The sequence below is a fragment of the Protopterus annectens genome, chromosome 2.part0, assembly GCF_019279795.1.
Source record: "Protopterus annectens isolate FY-2018-M chromosome 2.part0, PAN1.0, whole genome shotgun sequence".
Classification (NCBI taxonomy): domain Eukaryota; kingdom Metazoa; phylum Chordata; order Ceratodontiformes; family Protopteridae; genus Protopterus; species Protopterus annectens.
In genome coordinates this window covers 841,328,463-841,350,996 of record NC_056728.1, presented here as the reverse complement: position 1 = coordinate 841,350,996, position 22,534 = coordinate 841,328,463, and the positions used below count along the sequence as shown (strand labels likewise).

The 22,534-nt window shown below is 40.0% G+C and overlaps 1 protein-coding gene across 5 annotated transcripts in view; it reads right to left on the bottom strand.

Annotated features, from left to right (window-relative positions):
* USO1 (USO1 vesicle transport factor) overlaps positions 1–14,027 on the bottom strand; it is a 1,866,649-nt gene extending 1,852,622 nt beyond the window's left edge. For 3 of the 5 annotated variants that reach the window (XM_044061110.1, XM_044061109.1, XM_044061111.1), the window contains exon 1: positions 13,817–14,026. In XM_044061110.1, coding sequence (XP_043917045.1) covers positions 13,817–13,882 — 66 coding nt within the window. In that variant the 5' untranslated portion in view covers positions 13,883–14,026. Of the gene's footprint in view, positions 1–13,816 lie in introns of all 5 variants that reach the window. The other 2 variants (XM_044061107.1, XM_044061108.1) reach the window with 1 other exon arrangement.
* Positions 14,028–22,534: the final 8,507 nt, after the last annotated feature.

Here is a 22,534-nt window from a genome sequence, read left to right as displayed (position 1 = left end):
CCTCTGTTGGACAGAGGCACAGGGAACTAATCTAAGGGGGGGGGGTGGCAAAAGCCAACACATTCTGGCTAAGATTATAAATGCCTTCGGGCAGATAGCCTAGTACCTACCTATGAACCAATGGCTATGTCCTTGCTCCAAGCCTGACTAAATATTTGGAATCATTGGTGTACCAGTATTATTTTGATAATTGAAATCTACTTTACTGCAATTAGTAAGCCAGATGAGAAGCATGTTAGATTGCATAACGTACATTCCGTGTGACTCTTAGACTGTGTTTAAATTGCTTGAAATTGTGTTTTATTTGTATTATGTTAATTTTGCTTGTGCTACTTCCTTTGGAGCTTTTCTCCCCGGGCCTCCGCTGAAAATGGATATATATCCACTCGGACTATCCCGGTCAACAAATGTAAAATAAAATAAATAAATAAAAAGGTTTTTGCTAGGGAAACTTTGGTTGCTGGAGTTAAGAAATGCTTGTTTCTATATAAGAGTCCCAGTTTTTGATGAGTTTTCTTTATATCTTGCTGTATATGGTGGTCAAAGGAAAGTTTACTGTCAATGATTACTCCTAGAACTTTGGTTTCCTGCACTATTCTACGACTGTGTTGTCAAGATGCAAAGATGTTGAAATAAGCGGTGACTGGGCAGGTGTTTTTAGGGTGAAAGACTACTAATTTAGACTTCTTTGGATTAAGAAAGAGTTGGGCATTTTTTAGCCAGGATTCGGCTGCAGTAAAGGACTGTTGAGTTATTGAAAGCAGGTCTGGTAGTGACTGAGCTGTACAGATTATGGTGGAATCATCAGCACACTGTGTTCCAGGGTGGGAGGAAGTGTGAAGGTGGTTAGTGAAAATGTTGAAGAGTAGGGGGTCCAAGGATGGAGCTTTGAGGAACTCCAGTAGGGTTGTAGAGATAAGGTTGAGAGTTTGATGGACCATTTCACTGCTTGTTTACGATTCTAGAGGTAGCTCCGAAACCATTTTACTGTACTATGCGAGAAGCCTAAATTAGACAGTGTGTTCAGTAGTAGGGAGTGAGAGACCATGTCAAAGGCCTTACAGAGGTCAAAAAATTCTGAGGCTGTATAGCATCCTGCACCTCTGGCCTTGTACACGGTACCTGTAAAGGATAATAGGGCTGTGGCTGGGTCAGAAACCATGTTGGGTTTGGGTTAAGAGATTGTTTTGCAATAGGTATTGCATTATCTGATGATGGACAACTCGCTCAAGAATTTTGGATATGGCTGACAAAATGGATACAGGACCGAAATTGGTTAGTTCAACAGACTTGCCTCCTTTGTGGATGGGGGTAATGTGAGACTGTTTCCATACGGCTGGTACTTCTGATTCAGATAAAGAACGGATACGGACTGGGTAGGTGATTGAAGAGAACAGCCAATGTGGAACACGGTTTTAGTTTTTGTAGCAGTTTCTTTATGGTGTTGTGGGTATGGGCTGAGATGAGAATGGGGTTTGTATGAAATTTTGTTGAGTAGGGGGGTTATTAATGACAGGATTAGCGGTAGCAGATGGTAAAAGATTGGTGCCTACATAGGTTGAAGGCTGGGGGGGGGGGGGTCCAGTGTTAGGGATGTTAGTAGGTCTGTTAGTAGAATGTTGATTTTATGATATGCTTGTTAAAGATTTCAGCTATTTGTGATGAAGAGGTATCAGGTGATGGGGTATGATCTCTATTTATCCCAGGGTTAAGTAGAGTAGATACGGAGCCCCAAAACTTTGGGGGTTGGTTTTATGTTGGAGTTGAAGCTAGGAATAGTATGATTTCTTATCTTTGTTGATTAATTTTGTAACTTTGTTACATAGTGTTTTGAAGTTGACATGACTGTGTTCCTTTTTGTTTAGTTTCCAGGCTAGGTCCCTTTGCTTCATTAGGTGTTTATATTCCTTAAAGAGCCATGGGACCGAGTTCTTTTTGATTTGTTTCATATGAATGGGGGTTAGGGTATAAGTATGTGAAGGAAGGTGTTACTAAAGTATAGTACGGCATCATTAAGGGGTATCCAGTCTATTTCATGTAGGAAATTATTGTTTTATTTTATTTATTTTTATTTAAATTTGTTGACCGGGAGTGTCCGACTGGGCGTAGGTCCATTTTCAGCGGAGACCCGGGGAGAAAAGCTCCACAGTTAAAATAAACAGACAGTATTTATATTGGATTACATAGTGATTAACAATTTACATAGCAATTACTTACAACATATTTACAGATGAAGAACATAGTACATCAGTAGACAACTAGAATCTTTATCTGTGAAGTGCATACCAGACATTAACAAATGTTACAAGAAGAAGAAGTTTCTGCTGTATAATAAGTACTGGCTTATGAGCATCTGAGCTTGCTATAATCAAGGTAGTTAGTGGAGTGGAAAGAAAGGTACTGGTTGGATGGGGTGGATGATATTAGAGTGGGAGTTGCAAGGGCATAGCCAACATGTTTTTAGTTGTGCTTTTAGTAAAGTTTTGAAGTGGGTGCATGATGGTATGGAGGTAATTGTGGGTGGGAGTGAGTTCCATAATTTGGCTATGGCGCAAGAGAATAGTGCTTCACCAGCAGAGTTATTGGCTTTAGTGATCTGCAAGTGATTTTTGCTGCTGGATCTTAGTGGTCTGGTGGTGCGACAGGGTTGGAGTAGATTCTGGAGGGATGGGACATTTAGTGGATGGTTTACTAGTTTGTGGGCGAGTGAGAGTTGATACCACTGAAGGAGGTGAGGGAGTTCAAGCCAGCCCAGTTCAGCAAGTGAGAGAGTGGTGACTACGGTAGGATGCCCCTGTGGCGAATTTGGCAATTTTGTTGTAGCAGGTCTCTAGCTTGTTTAGATCACATTGCCTTAGGTTGGTATATATTGGAGAGGCATAAAGTAGGGTGGAGATAAGGTGGGAATTTGCTATTGAAATCTTTGCTGCTTTGGTGAGAAATTGCTTATTTCTTTGTAACGCTCCTAGGTTTTTGTGGACTTTTTTTATAGTCATGGATATGTGAATGTCAAATTTTAGTTTATTGTCTATTTCCACTCCTAGCAATTTGGTGTGTTCAGTTGGGTATATAGTGGTGTTGTCTTTTGCCGTGATGTTAAAGTGAGAGTTGTTTTGAGTATGTTTGGTGGGTTGGAAGATGAGTAGTTTAGTTTTGTTTGGGTTGAGTATTAACCGGGCATCGGATAACCATGTTTCAACAGAGGAAAAGGCTTCCTGTGTGACTTTTTGCAGTTTGGGTAGGGACTGGGCTGAGCAGATGATGGTTGAGTCATCTGCGTATTGTATGAGTGTGCCAAGTTTGGTGGCAGAGGCTAGATTATTGGTGTAAACAGAGAAGAGTAAGGGTCCAACAATGGATCCTTGGGGAACCCCTATGGAGACAGGTAGTTGGGGAGATGTGTCATTCTGCCATACAACGGATTGTTGGCGGTCAGACAGGTAACTCTGAAACCAGTTGGTGACCGATTGTGAGAAGGATAGGTTATTGAGGACAGAGATAAGTTGTTTGTGTGGGACCATGTCAAATGCTTTAGATAGGTCTAGGAAAGTAGCAGAGGAGAGATAGCCATTGTTTTTATGCTGAAGGATAGTGTTAGTAAAGGAGAGTAAGGCAGTGGTGGTGCTATGGTTTGGTCGGAAACCATGCTGAGTACTGGAAAGGAGGCTGTTAGTAAGGAGGTAGTCTGAGACCTGAGATTGTATGCATCTCTCTAGTATTTTGGAGAGTAGAGAGAGAATAGCTATGGGGCGGTAATTGGTTAGTTCTGTGGAGGGGAATTATATGTGATACTTTCCACAGTGTGGGAACGTAACTTTCTGACAGAGATCGGTTAATCAAGATGGATACTGGGTAGGCCAGAGCATCAGCTGCGATTTGTAGGTATTCACTTGGGAGGTTGTCTGCTGCTAATTTGGTGGGTTTAAGTTTAGTTAAGAGTTTTTTTTATGTTCGAGGTAGGTACAGGAGAAAAAGAGAAGGCAGTGGGAAGATTACTATTTGAAGGTGTGGGTTGGAGGGGAGGGGAGTTGTGTCGTTTAGCTAGTGGTAATATGGTTTGGGTGAAGTGTGTGTTGAATGAGGTAGCAATATTTTCTGCGGAGTGAGGGATGTTAGGAGGAGGGGTACTGACTTTACCTGGGTGGAGGATGAAGTTTATGGAGGACCAGAATTGTTTGGGGCTGTGTTGTGATGAGTCTAGGGCAGACTGGTAGTATTGGGATTTGTCCTGTTTTATTAGCTTTTTGACTATTGCGTATAGGAATTTCTGTCGAGCTGAGGGGGTTTTGGTTTTGCGACAGTGCTCCCAGGCTTTATCCCTGTTTTTAATTTCTGACTTAGTGGTTTTCTGTAGTCATGGGGAGGGTTGTGCTTTGGTTCTGGAGAATCTTATGGGGGCATGGTAGTTAAGGATGTTCAGGAAGGTAGTATTAAAAAATTCAACTGCATCATCTAGACTGAGGTACTTTACAGGATGCCAGTTACATTCTTTGAGGGATGAGATGAATGTGAGTGGGTTAAAGTTTAGTTTTTTACGTATTTGACAGTAGATGACAGGTTTAGCTTGGTATAGGTATTTTTTCAGTAGGAATGTTGGGGAGTGATCACTGAGGCTATCTGATAAGCAGCCTGTTATATATGACTGGGGGCTCTTACTGACTAGTATCCAATCCAGGGTGGTGTGCTTGGTGGAGCTTTTATTTATCCTGGTTGGTGACTAGACTAGTTGAGTACAGCCATGAAGGTGTACATGATGGGTTGGATTGTTGTCAGAACAGGATTACCAGTCAATATTGAAATCACCTAAGATGATAGTTTCTTGGGGGAGATGGTGGGTAGACCAGCTGAGGAGGTTTTCTAGGGGAGGGATGTTTTGGCCAGGTGGGAAGTAGCATCCAACTATGTTTATGGTTTTGTTTTGGTTAATTTTGAGGTTGGTATATATTATTTCTTCATTGCCTATTTGTGGAGCTGATGATTTTAAGATCTGGATGTTTAGATGCTGTTTAAATATTATAGCTACACCACCTCCTTTTTTGTTTAGCCGGTCTACTCTTAGTATGCCGTAACCTGTAGGGAGTATTTGCTCACTGGTAATGTGAGGTTTTAGCCAGGCTTCTATCAGGATTACTATATCTGGGGAGTACAAGTGTATGGTGGCATGGAGTTCATGGACTTTGTTGGATATACTTCTAATATTTAGGCATAGTAGAAGGAAGTCACTTGGCTTTCTATTGGCTGTAATATGGGAGAAGTTGTGATTTCTAGTCTGATTACGAAGATTGGGGTTGGAGATGGTAGGGCCAGGGTTGGGGTGGATGTCTCCACTTAGGGCTAGTTTTGATAAGCATGAGATTATTAGTTTTCTCAGTTTTTGAATATGTTTGTTTATAAGGGAAACTTTATGATTGTGCTTTGTGGGTAATAGGTATGGTGGGAGGGTAACTATGTTAAGTTGTAGGTATGCTTTATGTTTGAGTAATATAGTTGGTAGAATATGTGGGGGTGCATAGGGATGGTTTTTGAGCTGGTGGGAGGGGAGCTGAGTGTGGGTGAGACATGAGTGGTGGTGTGAGTAGTAGTACAGTGGTAGTGGTTGAGTGGGGGAATGATGGAGCTTTGGTAGGATGTAAGATAAGCAAAGAGAGTGCATGCAGTGAGCATAGGAAAGGTATGCTTGTACATATTAGTTGAGGAGGTGTGATAGTAGTGGGAAGATGGAGGAGGTAGTGTTAGGTTAGTGCTGTGGTTGGCTATTAGAAAGATGGGAGGAGTTTGAGTGCAATAAAGGTGGGACGCGAAGCAGGTAGAGACCCTGTTTGTTTCTCGTACGAGGGGCTGGAAACAATCACAAAGCAAAAACAAGTATGTGTTAAGAAACAATCACAATTGACCAAGGAATGCTCTGAAACTAAGTCATTTCTTAGTTTCTCAGGTGGAAAAACAGGATAAGCTTGTATCAGTAGGCTATTGTGGTCATAGTTTAAATTTACAAACACACAGTATTGATCAGTTATGGATACTATTTGCTAACAGAAGGGAATAAGAGAAAGTGGAAGATGTGTGTGTGTGTGTGTGTGTGTGTGGTGGGGGGGCTGCTTACAACCAAAGCAGAGTACTCTCCAGGGGAAAATGAATGTTGGCTCAAACAGGTAGACACATACTCAAAGTTAACTGTAGCTGTTTGCAGACAGTTCAGACCCGGACTGCGCTTTTCTTACAAGAATGTTAAAGGTGGTACCGCAGTTGAATACTTAAGAGTGGTGTTAGGTCTAGAAAATTAGAGTACAGAGAGGAGTAAGCACTTTTGAGATGGTAAATATATATTATAAAGATGATAAAAAACACACTGAGCAAATAGCTACCGCATGCAGGACAATGCCATGCACCAACTACTTAGTATATGCAGATACTGAGCCAATTGGAAGAACAGTTATGCAGTCACAGATAAAAATATAGCGAGCAGCAATCTGTCGTGGTTCTCTAATGTGATTCTACCCACCAGTAACAGCACAATTATATAGAAATAATTAGACACTAGTATGAGCTGTCTACACACAACACAATTGCATGAATAACATTAGTGAACAAGGTGCAGCTATGAAAATAGACCATACATACTATTATAGTAAAAACAAATTGTTGTATACAAATGCTAGCATGCCATAGTAACATCTAATAATAAAGCATAAATCATATTAGATGTCCAACACAATTCAACATAAACATATACAGTTGTAAAATGTCTAATACAATTCAACAAAAATAGGCATTTACAGTTGTAAAACACTTACTGGAGAGACACTGAGCCTTCATGGGGCCTGTAGCAGAGTGGATTGTAGTTTTAAAAATGGTGCCTGCCACAGGTAATATTTATTAACTTTGGGTTTGTCTTAAGGTAATAAACAGGGAAGGGGGAAGGGAGAAGGGAGAACAAGGGTGTGAGCAGGCAGCTCTTTGTACTGCTGCTAATGAGCCAAAGCACATTTATTGAATTATTGAATTTATGCTGACAAAAATTAGTTGAATTCTTAACTGTTAGTTGTTGGTAGTTTGTTCCAATGGCATAAGATGGCAGATTATCATTCAGGGAAACAGACAGTGTACCTGAAGAGGGATAATTGGAGGGGTGGGATACTAGGATCCAGTCTAGGGTGGATTGGCAGGGTAAGACTTTTGCTGTATCTTGTTAGACTATTGATAATCTGTGAAAAACCATACAGATTGATACTATTTATGGGGGAGCTGTTAGGGAGGTTAAGAGGTGCATGTTTAGTGTGAGGGAGGGTTTACTAATAGCAGACGTGGTATTTATGTTAGACTGAAATAGCGGGTATAATTAGAGATGTATGTTATCTAGTGATATGGTAAGGTTGGAAATGTGTGGGCTTTGACAGTTTTGTTAGGTGTTTTTGTCTTGAAATTTTTAGATTGGGGGGGGGGGCTGATTGATCAACAGTAAATTTATGGTGCAATGTTAGTTTGGTGTGTGTGTTAACAAGTGGAATGAAAAAACATGGGAGTAGTAAAAGAGAAATGGTAAGCCTGGAGTTACTGTAAGACAGTTTGAGGTGGTGTTTGTACAGGGAGGACTGAAGTACAGTAAGATGCAAAGAATTATAGTAGGGGGAAATGAGATTCAAAGTGATGGAGAAAGGGGAAATCAAATCATCTTGGTTAAATAAAAGTATGTAAGCTATGAATGTGATGTGGGTGTGGAAGGGTAGAGTTGTATATAAATCGGATAATGGAAATTAGAAGGAGTGATTTGTTGGGGATATTAGTAGAGGTCCTAGGTGCAAAGCAAATGGAGTGGAAAGATCCAGATTCCAGCTATCAGCAGAATCCTATCACTGGCAATGTAAGCAGAGTACAATAATCAGTATTTACAAAGAATGCAAAGGAAAGGGTAAAAGGAAGGGAAAAACCAGGAATTTAGCTGTAGTATAGGGCAGGGTTTACTCGATATCACAAAGTTAACAAAGCAGTGAAAGGGGCTAAAATAAAAGGAAATGTAAGGGGGGGCAATTACTTGCAGAGAAACAGAGATGAACAAGAAGGGTGATAGTAAATATGGTGCTCAAAGGTGTGCAGAGAGCCTCTCAAAGAATGTATAGGTTGCAGGAAAGTGGCAAAATTATTTTCAAACATTTACTTTAATTCGGTGTGCTGCAGACTGGAGAGAGTTAAAGCACTAAGCTCAGTGTAGGTGTTACTTGAAATTCACACTGTGTGATTTGTACACTTTTACAACTGTATCTTGGTATGCTGCATACTACAGATTGTAGGTGTTACTTCAATTCACGTTGGGTGATTTGTAGACTTACAACCTTAATCTGCAAATGTATACAAAAGCTTACAGTAAAACCGCTGAAATAATGGCTCACACACACCACCAAGGCTTGCAGGAGATAGTAAAGCAGTTAAAAGTTAAAGAAAGATGGTGCCGAACACTGGCTGTGACAGTTTATACACTGTGAATATTCCATTCAGTCAATGTAAGCTAGATTTTGCCTGCCCAAAGCTAAAATTAAAGCTTTTATTGCATTGCCAAATGTCTTTGCTGCTTCAGTCTGAATGTCTTGACATTTTCAGTCCTGGTTGTGAATGGGGAAAAAAGTTCACAGACCAGCCCACCTACCAGATTAACAAACACAAATATGAGTTTTACTTAAGGTTGCCACCCGTCCCATTGTCAGCAGGACACTCACGGGCTGAGCTGCCTCATCCCGTTGCCCGCTGTGGAAAGTAGTGGGACTTGAAAATTCCCGCTTTTCAATCGCACTGAATTGCCATGGAAAAGCCACAATTACTTCCGGCTTTTCCACGGCAATTCAGTTACGTCACCAACCCGGACCTGCAGGCAAAGCTGCTGCCTGTTAGGTCTGGGTGCTGTAATTCGTGCAGCAATTGGCTGCAATTCATGAAAGGGGTGGGGATTGGGGCAGAAAGAGCCCTGCAAAGATCGCGGCTGTAGACACGCTTTGTTTTAAGCGTTTCTTCAGCCGCTAAAAAAAAAAAAAAAAAAAAGTTTTTTTTTTTCCTAACGAGCCAGTCAGCCATCCATCCATCCATTCTTCCAACCAGCCAGCCAGCCATTCATTCATCCAGCCAACCAGCCAGCCATTCATTCATTCATCCAGCCATCCATTCATCCAGCCATTCATCCAGCCAGCCATCCATTCATCCAGCCAGCCATCCATTCAACCAGCCAACCAGTCAGCCACCCATCCATTCAGCCTTCAGCCAGCCATTCTTCCAACCAGCCAGTTAGCCATCCCTTCATGCAGCCAGCCAGTCATGCATCCCTTCATGCAGCCAGCCAGCCATTCTTCCAGCCAGCCAGCCATTCATTCAACCAGCCAGCCATCCACTCATCCAGCTAGCCACCCATCCAGTCATTCATCCATCCATCCAGCTGCTACTCCCACCAACCAGCTAGCCACTGCAGCAGCCAGCCAACCAGCCACTCCAGCAGCCAGCTAGCTAGCCACTCCAGCAGCCATCCGTCGTACCCATAACAGCATCTCCTTCACTGCTCCTGTGGTGATGTCATGGTAGAGGGTGTGACCAGTGTCATATTGGCCACACCACCATGTCCCACTTTGGCCTGCTGAAAAGGTGGCAACCCTAGTTTTACTGGGAGTAAAAGTGCACACTGACAATAGGTAACTCAAACTTGACCAGTTCAAATCTCTCAGTTTAGTTTTCTTTCCCTGTTAACTTGCATATACCACTGAACAGAACATTTTGCAAAAGAAAGTGTGAGCCCAGGTGATTTTTTAACTCTGACTCATGAAACGTCTTCTGATCATCTTAAAAAATGATTTTAGCAGTAAAGCAGTAGACACTTAACACAAACGAGTATCTTATTCTTCAGGAAATGCTGTCATGCAAACTCTTTCACTTGGAACTTTCTTCCCTAATTATACTCAGCTCCGACCATGACTTTTGGCTTAAAAGATGGAGCTCTATGTACTCAGTATCCTTATAAATGGAACAGTCTGCAAATGGCTATATATAAACTGCTGTTCACACCCACCTTAACAAATACATTTAATTACAATAAATCAAATCTCATTTGATACATGTGATGCAAACATGAAAACCATTTTTCTTAACACATTATACTACGGAGAACAGTATTTGTGTGTGTGCGCACACACACACACACACACACACACACACATTATATATATATCTCGACATACATGCATACTGGTGAAGAAGGCAATGAGAGTAGTAAGCAAACCAACGATGTTTAATCCAGAAGCAAACACTCACAAGGTACTAAAAGGTGCACACAAACTGCAAACCAACAGTAAGAATAAAGCACTTTTCATTCTGCTCGATAGCAGGACTTCTTCAGATAAAAAATGTCATAAAAACTTCATCATTAAATACTAAATAAAAAATTGAGCGTTGTGAGCCACACAAGTCACACTCAATTAACTTAAAGGAACATTGCTCACTATGGTAAATAAGTTGTGACTTAAAATGCAAAATGCATGTTACATATATTTGCAACAAATTTCTGCCTCTTCTAGCAAGGTATGTAATCAATAATTAAAGAAATAAAAAGCTTCATTGTTAACAATGCTAACAAAACTAAAATTAACTGAAGTCCGAAACAAACACTGAAGTTTCTTCACCAGTTCGTTGTCTTTACCTCCAGCAGTCTGTTTGTGTTTGACATACACGCATACACACACACGCACTTTTTTTTTGAATGAACCAAGTAAATCAATCTTTCTCTGCTGCTTTCAAACATGATCTAATGAAAAGGAACTCAAAAAAAGACAAAAGGAATAAAAACAAGAAAAACAGATCTCTTCACCGTTGTAAACACGGAAGATTACAGTCAAAAACCAAATGCAGATCTGGTCACTTGGGTTCTCTATGCCCATACAAAACATTATGGTAAAACCTGCAATGAATACCAACACATAAGTTGCTCTACCCATTCCCAAAAACTTTGGTGCTAAAAAAGCCATCCCATCATCAACATTTGCACACATGAACACAAAAAAAGTCAAATGTCACCAAAAGATAATTCATACCTTTCAAATTACACACGAAAAGCATTTTTTTTTACATCTTTGAGCATCATAGTAAGCACAATTCAGAGCACTCATTTCACCTATACAACCAGCTGCTTAACAACATATAAGGATCAGCAATACAAAGACAAAGAGCTCCTTGTGGAGCAAGGTATTACTGCACAAAGATGTATGACAGGCTGTACAGGTGTAATACCACTTGGGGGATGATTCTGAACAGTGCGGATTGCACAATGCTTGGATCTGCAGCAGAGAATCCAACCTGTTATACCTCAAAACAGACTACACAAAAAAGTGAAGGAGAAAAACCTCCATCAAGGGGAGTGTGTCTGGGGAGCAGGATTTACCCCCCAAGCAAAACAATTTTGGAAATTGCCTAGAACTTGTAATAGTATCCCCTGCTCAAAAACACTCTGAAAAACACAATCTCTTTGAAAATACCCCCTTGTGTGTATGCAACTATACTCACCCAATGCATTAAATGTAAACAAGAAACAAAACTGTATCAGAACAAGACACCATGACCAGTTATAGATACAAACTCAAAGGTCTCACCAAAGCAGAAACTGTTCTGCCCTGGCATTTTAAATGTTGTAAAACATTTACTTTAGCTACTGATGTATGAATGGGTACATATAAAATCCACCACAGGTATCAGCAGTAGGGCCATAATTAAGACAGTGAGTCAGCTTGCCAGCAATCCATCCCACATTACAAGGTAGGCTATCTTAATGCATGGGTTTTCCCAAACTTCTGCCTAGTACTAACCTATGAGCCAAGGTTGGCTTTCAGAAAATTAATAAATTATATTATTTTCTCAGAGCACGGTCACTCCTTGCGTTAAAATACAAAAATAGGACGTGTGGGGCACAACAAACCACAGTGTAGCAGGGCAGCCTTCCACAAATTTCATAGCTCTCAACCAATCGGGCAAATCAAGAAACAATCTGGGAAATCAGGGACACTGACCGACATTAACACTATAAAATGAAACATTGATAGAGTAAGAGAATGTGAATTAATACACATTTTCTGAACCAAAACAAGTCTATAACTATACTATCGTTATTTATTTAGTGTAATTCACCACCATTTCTCCAGCGGGCAATAGTTTTATGAGAAATTAGGAGGGTCAAGCCTAAATTTGAGTCATCTGAATTACCCTTAGCTAACTAATTTTCAGTCAAAATCACAGACAACTGAGAAAGGTATTTTCCTTTCAACTTTCGATATCCATATTTCGACATTGACTGGACCAGGGTATACCGCTTCTCTTTCGCCATGTGCAGTACCATTTTACAGTGCAACGTGTCAATCAATAGCGCAATTTAAATAACCTAAACGGCTTGTTTCGCTTTTTGGGCAAATGCCCGAAGTTTGCGGGGAGATCGAGGACAATCACTTTCTAACGTCTATCTCATCCACGTAGGTATCATCTTCTTTACAAAGAATACACTAAAGGCATACAAGCTGAACAACGAAATAACATGAATTGACAAATAAAGACTGCATCTGCGCAGTGCAAAGCATTACATATCTTTCTGAAAAAAATACATGTAAACACAGCTCATATAAAACGCTAACCAAAATGTGCTCACGTCAACAATAAATCTAAATACAGACGTACATAAACATATTTCTCCCTGCTAATATATCTCTGCGAATAAGAATGCGTTCTGAGCAGCTTGAATATAGAAAAGTAATACGGGACAAATGTCAAAAGATATGTTAGCAATGTCATCTGAAGAATTCAGAAACATAACAGGCACTGAGCGCAGGACAGCTGCACCAGCAAGCAGTCCCAAACCGCATTCACAGTGGGCAATTCTTAATTACGTGAAATTACACAGATTTCAACACAGAACTCCAGAGAACAAGCAGTTACAACTACTCCTTCCACTACTGCAATGCAACGTAAAAGTAGACCATGCTACATGCAGATAGAAACAGACTTTAATCACTGACAATTCATTCTAAGTGCCACAATAAGACCATGCACTGCAAAACCACAGTACATCACCAAATGAAAGACACCACAGATTACAAATAAACTCGGTATGTTATAATTATGGCACTTTGACTATGCACATGCTCCATCGATGTAAACTTTTAAAAAAAAAAGCACAGCAAGTTGCAAAGCATATAATCTGCGCAAGCACCATTTACAAAACATACAGAGTACATATGACATAATACATTTATACATATGACTACGTAATACAACTGAAATGTTTATAAATATTTACTTTAGGGAACCCATATAAAAAAGGGGATAACTAGTAGCACTAAGTTATGTAAGCAGATGCTGTAAGAATTAAACTCAGAAGGACAAGTCAAAACTCGTTAGTATCCCTTAACTTTAACCCAAAACAATACACTGACAAGCTGACTATACCTCTGAGTTTCACGGTTATGGGATGAATACATTCGTGTGCTCCTGTCTTCCAAGAACACTAAGTCTACAATCAAACAAACATCTCTAAAGATGATATGCACAGCAAATGCCCCAATATGTAACTAGCTGGTCTGCCTTCAAAAAAGCACATCCAAACTACTGCCCATTGAAGCTGACAATTTTTCACAACCACAAACGTTCCCCACATTCAGAAGGAATACAACAAACAAGAAGGAAGACATCTATGAATATTCCAGTATGTCATTAATCTCTATCCCTGGCCTATAGCTCTCCCGGCCTCAATCCCAAGAACCCCATCTCTATGCACAGGTACCCGTCCTGCCCCACATAAAGTACTCACTGTTTCAGCTCCAGAAGGTTGACTTCCAGTAGCCTGTCCACCCATCACTCCTCTCAAAAAATTCATTCTTGCTAGTTAGTGGCACAACCAACGAAAAATAAAACACTGGTGCTGCAGGTGCTCAGTAATTCCTATATCGGGAGCGATACTGAAAAACTGGACATACATTCCACATCAACCCGGAAACCACGCCAGTGCCGTCTACACACGGGACTGTCATCGAGCATGCGTGCTGACGTGGCAAAACGTGTGTGTGCCTGGGTTAGCAAAGTTCGGTGGACTGTTTAGAAGGGACCTGGTTTGGGTAGTACAGTTTATTACGATTTGTTTTGTATCTTAAACTTTCTTTTGTCGTGGAATCTTTAATTTAATGTATATACTTAGCATTGCAAAACCTACATGTGTATTTTTGTGAAAAAAATGTTTGCGTTTGAAATGTATACTGTCTGTTAGTAAATGTTCCCACATACTTTGTAAGCCACTTGCCTTAGTGAAAGTAGCGGGGCTGGCATGCTGACTGAGCAGAGTAGACCGGACTTCCCTATTCCTCAGCAACAATTCCTCCATAGCCCTTAGAATCCAAAGGCGTCCCCAAGTAAATTGAAAAGTTCTCCGTTATGTCCTGGACATAATTCCATACCAGTCAACGTCTCAGTGCAACAAATCTGGACAAAGCCTGACAAAATTGTGGGGTGGGGGGTTAAGGCCCAAAAATACAGATTTTAAATATTGCTGTTATAAACCAAGGAAGTTGCTACAGTAACAGGATTTGTGTTGGCATACATTTTCTGAAGGATTTAAAGCCAAAATACTTTGTATTACAAAGTACAAATGCATATCATTATTTAGTGACTTCAATCCTCAGATCATACCAATGATTTGCCAGAAAAAACACAAATTTTGTGAGGACCAGACCAAACGTATTGTGCAAAAATCTGGACGGTTGAGAGACATGTTGTGATAGCATGCGTTTTCAGAGTGTTTTGAAACCTAAAACTCAAATGTAGGTAGCTATTTAGTGACTTTAATCCTTAGTTATTTGTCACAAAAACACAGATTTTATGAGGATAGAGTGACAGGCTAAAAATATGAGGCAAAAACCTGGACAGTTGAATGGTATGGCCTTCTCACAATTTTCAGGTGATTCCTCTCAACAGAGTTGCAATGGCTGTACCCTGAGTTCCACTTTTATTACCAAGTTCCTTACCACCAGGGCTAGCTTAAGGTGAATCTGAGCCCCAGGCTAAGGTCTCTATGGTGCCTTCCACAGTACTCTGCTGCCCTTAAAACTTAAGTTGTTTACTTCTTCTCTGGTGAGTGTCTTGACTGTACCACCCCACTTGCAATAATCTGTTGTCAGTCTCCATGCAATACCCAGATTAGCTCTGAGTTACTACACAATGGTACCTCCTATACTGAGCCAACAGATATTGCCAACATACTGGCCGACAAATTTGGTGCCCACTTTACCCCCCTCCCAAAAGACCAACCTCAATACCGGAAGAAGGCCAGGCACCCAACATTACTGCAGCACAGGTTAAAGCTCCATTGTCTTAAGGCCAAGAATACAGGTTCCATGAGACCCGACAATATCCCTGGTAGTGTTCTACATGAATTACAAAGCGAACTGGCACTACATCTGTGTGCTCTGTTCAGTCACAGCCTCACCTCAGGCTTTGTCCCTACTGAATGGTGTATTGCTACAGTCATCCCTCTCCATAAAGGAGGAACGACTACAGACCCTGGAAATTATCGCCCCATTAGCCTGATGAGTCTGATATGTAAGGCTATGAAGCGCATCATCATGGACCTAATTAACCAGGATATAGGGAATCTCCAAACTCTAGATCACACGCAATTTGGTTTTATGAAAGGTAGATCATGTCTGCTCAACCTGGTTGACTTCTTTGAGTCAGTCTCCAGAGCAATGGATTAAGGTAAGGCAGTTCATACAGCCTACCTCGATTTGGCCAAGGCCTTTGATACCATTCTTCACTCAGGAATTATTGATAAACTCAGCAAACTAGGCATCAACCCTTATATCGTTAGGTGGGTTGCAAATTGGCTCACAGATAGAACCCACAGTGTGAAAATAGCAAACTCCAAGTCAGACTGCCGAACAGTCACGAGTAGAGTCCCACAGGGATCGGTCCTGGGTCCTGTCTTGTTTGGCATCTACTTCTCAGAAGTCCAGGCCAACACAGAGGGGCTCTGGCTGACCAAATTTGCAGATGACTGCAAGCTGGGAGAAATTATTAGCTCCCCAAGTGATGCAGACATTCTACAAAAAAGCCTTACTGAGACCAATGACTGGTGTCGAAACCTTAATGCCAGAAAATGCGTAGTCATACCCTTTGGGAAAAACTCAGTTCCCACTAATTACCACATCGATGGTAGCCCACTGAACATCCAGTGCATCCAGGAAGAAAGAGGCCATCATTTCTCTCTACTCTTCCCTCATTAGACCAATTATTGAGTATAATGCCCCATTTGGCATGTACCTCACTAGACACCTGCTACAGTTGGAGAGGCCACAAAAGTACCTCATGAAGAGGATCCTAGGCCTTAAGCACATGGCCTACACGGACAGACTCAAAAAAACTCCAGCTGTTCTCTGTCTCATATCGTCTACTAAGAGATGATCCCTGCATGACTTACAAAGCCATGTCTGACCCAGCTCTGTTAGAAATGCTACATCTAAAGAAATTCCAATCCCTCTGCACCACATGCTCCAGAGACCTCAACCTCATTACCACAATCAACAGAACATGCTGTCCATAACCCAGAGACTACCCATGCTCTGGAATAGACTTCCCATACATGTTAAGCAGAGCACCTCACTAGCCCTGTTCAAGCGAAATCTTGATGAGTGGATGGGTAATAGAAAGTTCACCCGGGGATCACTCCAGTGGCTTTACTTGATAGAGGCACTGGGAACTAATGATGGACGGCATGATCCCAGGGCACTTCTATGGGCTAGGCTTGTAAAGGCCCCAGGGCCATTAGCCTAGTACACACCTATGAACCTATGTTCCATTATACTCCTACTCCCCAGTGATCTTACTGTGTGGAGTTCTAACATTTCAGCATCTCACTTCCAATAATTAATATTAGACAGTTCACGAAAGGGCAAGATATAAGAAACAAAATGACACTTAAGATTGTTAATCATAGACCAGACAACTCAATTTCATAGAGGGATAAAGCACTGAGTACAATCAAAGCAGCCCTAGTTTAATTAATGGTTCAGGTGCCTATAGAAGCTGGTTGGTGAGGATGGGAGTGAGCCACTTCCAACTGTCTCATCCTGAGGGGGTGGAAGAAGTTCTGATTCGCCACCTTGCTGGCAGTTCAAGTGCTAGGTTTTATACCCAAAGGAGTTCAAGCCTCCCACATCTGCACTGTCTGAGTTCATTCACACTCATAAAACTGCGAGGAACTTTGCATAAAAAGGCACAATTCTCCACTGAAGAGAGCAATACATAGATGAGCTGCCAACGAGGGGCATGCTACTGCCAGGGAAAAAGGCAGGCCACCCAACTCAAACTGGGCAGTAGAGAACCAGTCAAAATTCACAGCTAGGAATTAATGGGCCATAGAGCACTTGCCTAGCCAATGAATGACCCCCCCCCCCCCAGGAAAGAGTGGGCTTATTAAGTGCAGATAGAGGAGCCATCCAATGAGATCCCAAGGACAGATGAAAAATTGCTAATCTCAGATGTACTGCATTGGAGATATCAGCGACTGTTTGTTACTTGTAATTCATATTTTCATAACTAAGTGAGCTACTGGAAATCTCCAATCCCCTCCTTTTGCACTGTTACAGAAAATCAGATTTAATTGATGGGCATAGTGTGACTTGCTATGATAGGAGGCCAATGCAATATGCTGGAGTGTTTGGTAGTAGTTATGATGATATACAATTTTGTCAAATGTACATTGATATTTCCAAAACCAAGTATATCACAACAGCTGAGGCCTTAGATATTAAAGAAAATTGTCGTTAATACTTGTACTGTAATTTGTACATTTTGTGAGACTCAGTTTTATACTGTTTCTTACGAAAATAGGCATAATAATATTTCTGTAACTATCTCGATAAACAATTGGCCAGAAAGGAATTTCTTGCCATCATGTAAAAGTATAAATTTGGGTATACTACAAATTGAGCATAAACAGTAAACAAAAACTGATTAAATACACTGCTGTAAAATTACCAGTCTTAGGTAGTACAGTAATCAAATGAGCAAGAAGCAAGTGGTAAACATTTAAACTATAACATCTTGCTTGTAGCACTACTGAGGATAAGGAAAAAGAATAAACAGTTTAACAACAGTCAAGTTTTGAAAATATGCAAGCTCGCTCAGATTCAGTGTGTTCATCTGTGAGTCTGTGACCACCACTCATTTTGGAAGCAAAGCTCTAGTGTGCTTGCATACTGCAAACAGATTATAAATGAATTACCCTTAGCTAACTAATGCTGCAGTGAAATGAAACCTACCAGAAAACTCCCAACCTCATCCTTTTGCACTTTTATGGCAAATCAAATTTAACATTTATGAATGATGGGAGCGTTAAAGTTTGTACACAATGCACTTAGAGTTAAGTGGAGTAAGTGCACCTCCATGTGTTCAACACCTGTCCTGTGGTGTACCCCTGCAACACATGGCAAATCATTGGCATAATATGTAAAACAGTGTCACATAACCTCTCTCACAACATATGCCCTCTTGTGTGAAAGATGCATCATTCTCTACTAAAGTAAAACAGAACTGGTGCAATAAATGACTTTTACAAGCCTGCTTGGCATAGTATAGCACATTCACGAAGTATATTGCACAACAGCATGCTAAAAGAAAACACGCTGAGAACTATTTTTCCTAGCACAGCCAGGTTTTAGTTTGTTGTTTTCAATTAATCAAACAGAACAAATCAAAATACAATTGATAGTCTAAATCATGTCCTTTATAAAACAGGCAACTAAAGTGCCCCAAAACTATTTTAGAGCACCACACTTCAATATAATTGTGATTTTAAAATAAGCTACAGCTAAACTTATATCCTCTCATAAAAGGTACCTTTTGAGTCACACTTTTCTTTCACAAAACAATGGGACTGTCGCTCTAGCTACACAAGGAAACTGTCAAACAGAACCAAAGACATGAATTAACCTGCGGCCATCTTCACATTTGGTTGAAAAAAAACTGCTGCCACCTCAGCCTACTTATTAATATTGCCTAATAACAAGTTACACAACTAATTACAAAAAAATGTATATAAACCCTACAGGACACACAGACAGCTCCGCAAGCTAATGAAGACTAAAAAACAGCTAACTGTTGTACAGCTCAAAAGTATACCTGCCACAGCATCACAGAGATAGGAAAGCAAAGAAGGAGGAGGAATATTTCAATTACAGTTACCACCTCATCAGAGGCTACACACTCAGTGCGTCTTCAGTCTACCAACAAAGTCTTATTTGTCTGTCATTAGTAACTTAAATGAACATTTTTGTTGCTAGGAGAAAAGAGTGCATTTTGACAAGAATATGGACTGGGAGCACACACTTTGGCAGCCTTTGTGCGCCAGTAATGTATGTGAAACTGAATGAGGATGAGGTGAAAGTGAGCAAGCTCACACCACATAGTAGCTTTTGTAGTCTCATATAAGTTGTGCTAGTAAATAGATTTAATAAATAAATAAATAAAATGTTAAAAAATATACCCCCTAACTGAATGGCACCTCAGGCAGCTACCTAGAAAGTCTAGCTTCCTTGCAAAGAAACTACATTTCTGTTGCTTTTATCCACAGTCTCATGTCCCACTATCAAAGTTGATGATTTTAGATGAGGACAGAGCTATAGACTGATGGCTTCAATGTTTTATTCAGCTATCATTTCATTACCATCCAGTAAACTGCTGCAGTTCTGTTGCTAAGATGACCTACCACTGGTGGTTTCCCAATCTCTTATATATACACTCATGACAAGACGCCAAGATGCTTAAATCTTGGAAGGCTCTGTAACTTTGACAATAATGCCAAAGGAGGAAAAATATCTAGTATACCTATCTCAGTCCTTAATCACAGATATATTTTTTGTATCAATACTAGCAAGAAAGCTTGTGTAAAATTGATGACAAAATTTATTAAGCTAGCTTAAAGTGGGTTTGTGCTGGAAGATCGACATCTGACAATATATTAATGACAATGCTGACACAGAAGGAAAATAAAAACAAGAAAATACCCTTATTGTTAGTGAGCCTACATGCAGAAAAATCATTTGAAAGGGTTCACCAAGAAATTTTATGGAGAGTAATGGGGCAATTTGGATTTCTGGAAAATTGGATTGAGTTAATCAGAAAAATATATCAAGACTCTGAGGCTAATTTAAAGATGGAAGGCCCATATGCAACCTATTAAACTAGAAAAAGGAACAAGGCAAAGTGGCATCTTTCCTTTTTACTGTTTACTATGCACTATGTACGTGGAAGCCTTAGCACAGAAAATCAGACAAGAAGATACTCAGGGTTTTCCATGGCATGATAAGCAGGAAAAGCCTTGCTTTATTTGTGGATGATATGATAATTTAGTTGACTAACCCTAAGAATAACTGAAAAAAACTCCTTAGTATACTAAATCATTCACTGAAATGTCAGGATACAAAGTAAATGAAAACAAAACTAAATATATTCCAGTACAAAGTGCTCCAATGTACAGTTTAGTGCAACAGTACCCTTATATTTGGGGATAATTCAGGATGCACTATCTTGGGAGATATTGTACTTGAGGGCCTCACCAGATGCGCAGTGGCAAGCCCCGCCCAAAACCTGCCCCCCTGCTGTTTCGTAATCGGGCACTAATGAATATGTATTCCCTCAAAGAATCCTCATACACTGTCCAGCTTTTAGTATGTGTCTTGTGTTGTCTTCGAGAACAATTGTTTGTTTCTTATTTTAATATAAACAAAGAAATGCGTATTTATTAAATAAAAGACATATTTCAGAAACTTTGTTTTGTTCCTGCATCTGGCTGTCTGCAAAGTATATTTTCTTTTAAATGAAACGGTAAACTACATGGTCACTTATTAGGTAATGATTTAATCGGGAGATACATTTTTTGTTCAAAATAAAGTATATAAGCTCACTTCTTATTCTTGTCCTGACCTAGGGTTACCACCAGTTTTCCTTTAGGCTGGGCAGTCCCTTATTTGGGCAGGTGTGTCCTTATCGGGGAGGGGGATATGAAAATGGCAAGTGTCCTTTTTTTCTAAGTTCCCTTTATTAGTCAGCTAAAACTATTATTTTTGTATTTGAATCACTTGCCAACCAACTACAATTCTAAAAAGAGTGGGCTTTTATTTTAGCAAAAAAGCTATTATTTTTGTATCTGAAACACTTCAAAATGTAACAAGCAACTAAAATTCTTCAAGAGTGTGCTTTTATTTTTAGCAAAAAAAAGTCCATTCGTTTACATTGTTTGAATGCCATGTCAATCATGGCTCATTACATATGCAGACCTGGCCATCAATCATTCACGACACACCCACTTCTGCGCGAAACGCAAGGTGAGGCCTTCAAGTACAATATTGCCATATCTTGGAACTTTGATAATTTGACAGGTACAACAAATAGCAGAGGGAATATGGTGGGAGACTAAGGAGAAGATTTTAATGTTACTAAATTATTGGAAAATGTTACCATTTGATTTTGAGATTCCAGGGCAATTAAGTTTCGGATAGCAGAACACTTGTGTGATATCAGACATAAGCGTCGTACTAATGCCTTTTGTAAGCATACAGTTAAATACCCCAATGCCAAGTTTTTCTTTACAATTATAGATAAGATCAAAGGCAACAAATCTAAAACTGCTGGTTGGCATGAGATTCTAAATCGAATGGAGAAAAAATGGATTATTAAATTAGGAGGTCTGTTTTCTCCAGGTTTGAATGAGCACCTTTAAGAAATTTAGGTGATTGACATTAGGCTTGATTGCCACACTTATAAATAGAGGGATTTTTCTTCTGTTATTTGTTATGTCACACTGAAGAAGGCTTTATTGTTACAGCCGAAACCAGTCTGGTGAAATTTTCACTCTATGGAATAATGTGCTTTTTAGCACAAACATTAAATATATTATAATGTGTTATATACCACTGTCTGCTGGTCATTGACTTTGATTAATATTAAAGATGACAGAAATTAGTTTCTAATTAGTTGAAAATATAGATACTTGTCGGGGGAACATGAATCACATATGGGAACTGGAAATGTGAAGCACAATGAAGGAGTAGAGGATGTAATGTACAGGAGAGATATGTAAACTCAGATACCTCAAGGAGTACCGTGCTGTCTGAAATTCATAGTATAGCAGTAATCCAAGAAAGACATGCTGATAATTCCCAGTACCAGACTGTCCATGAAATTAAATGGGCACTGATTTGTAACAATTGTATTAAAGCCATATATCCTATATGAGTGAATTAAAAGTTCCCTAAAATGATCAAAGTGACTGACACATCAAATTTAATTGTGATTTCTGCATTAAATGTCTATATTTTTGAGTAAGGAATACATGATTTTGTCATATCTGCCAATGGTCCATATTTCAGAAATCAGAAGTTTAGAAGTTTTTTTCACATAAGTGGGAATTTAGACATGTGTAGTACACAGTGTTTGTAGTCCAAGGGAGAACTGTCCAAATAATGATGAATCTCATGAG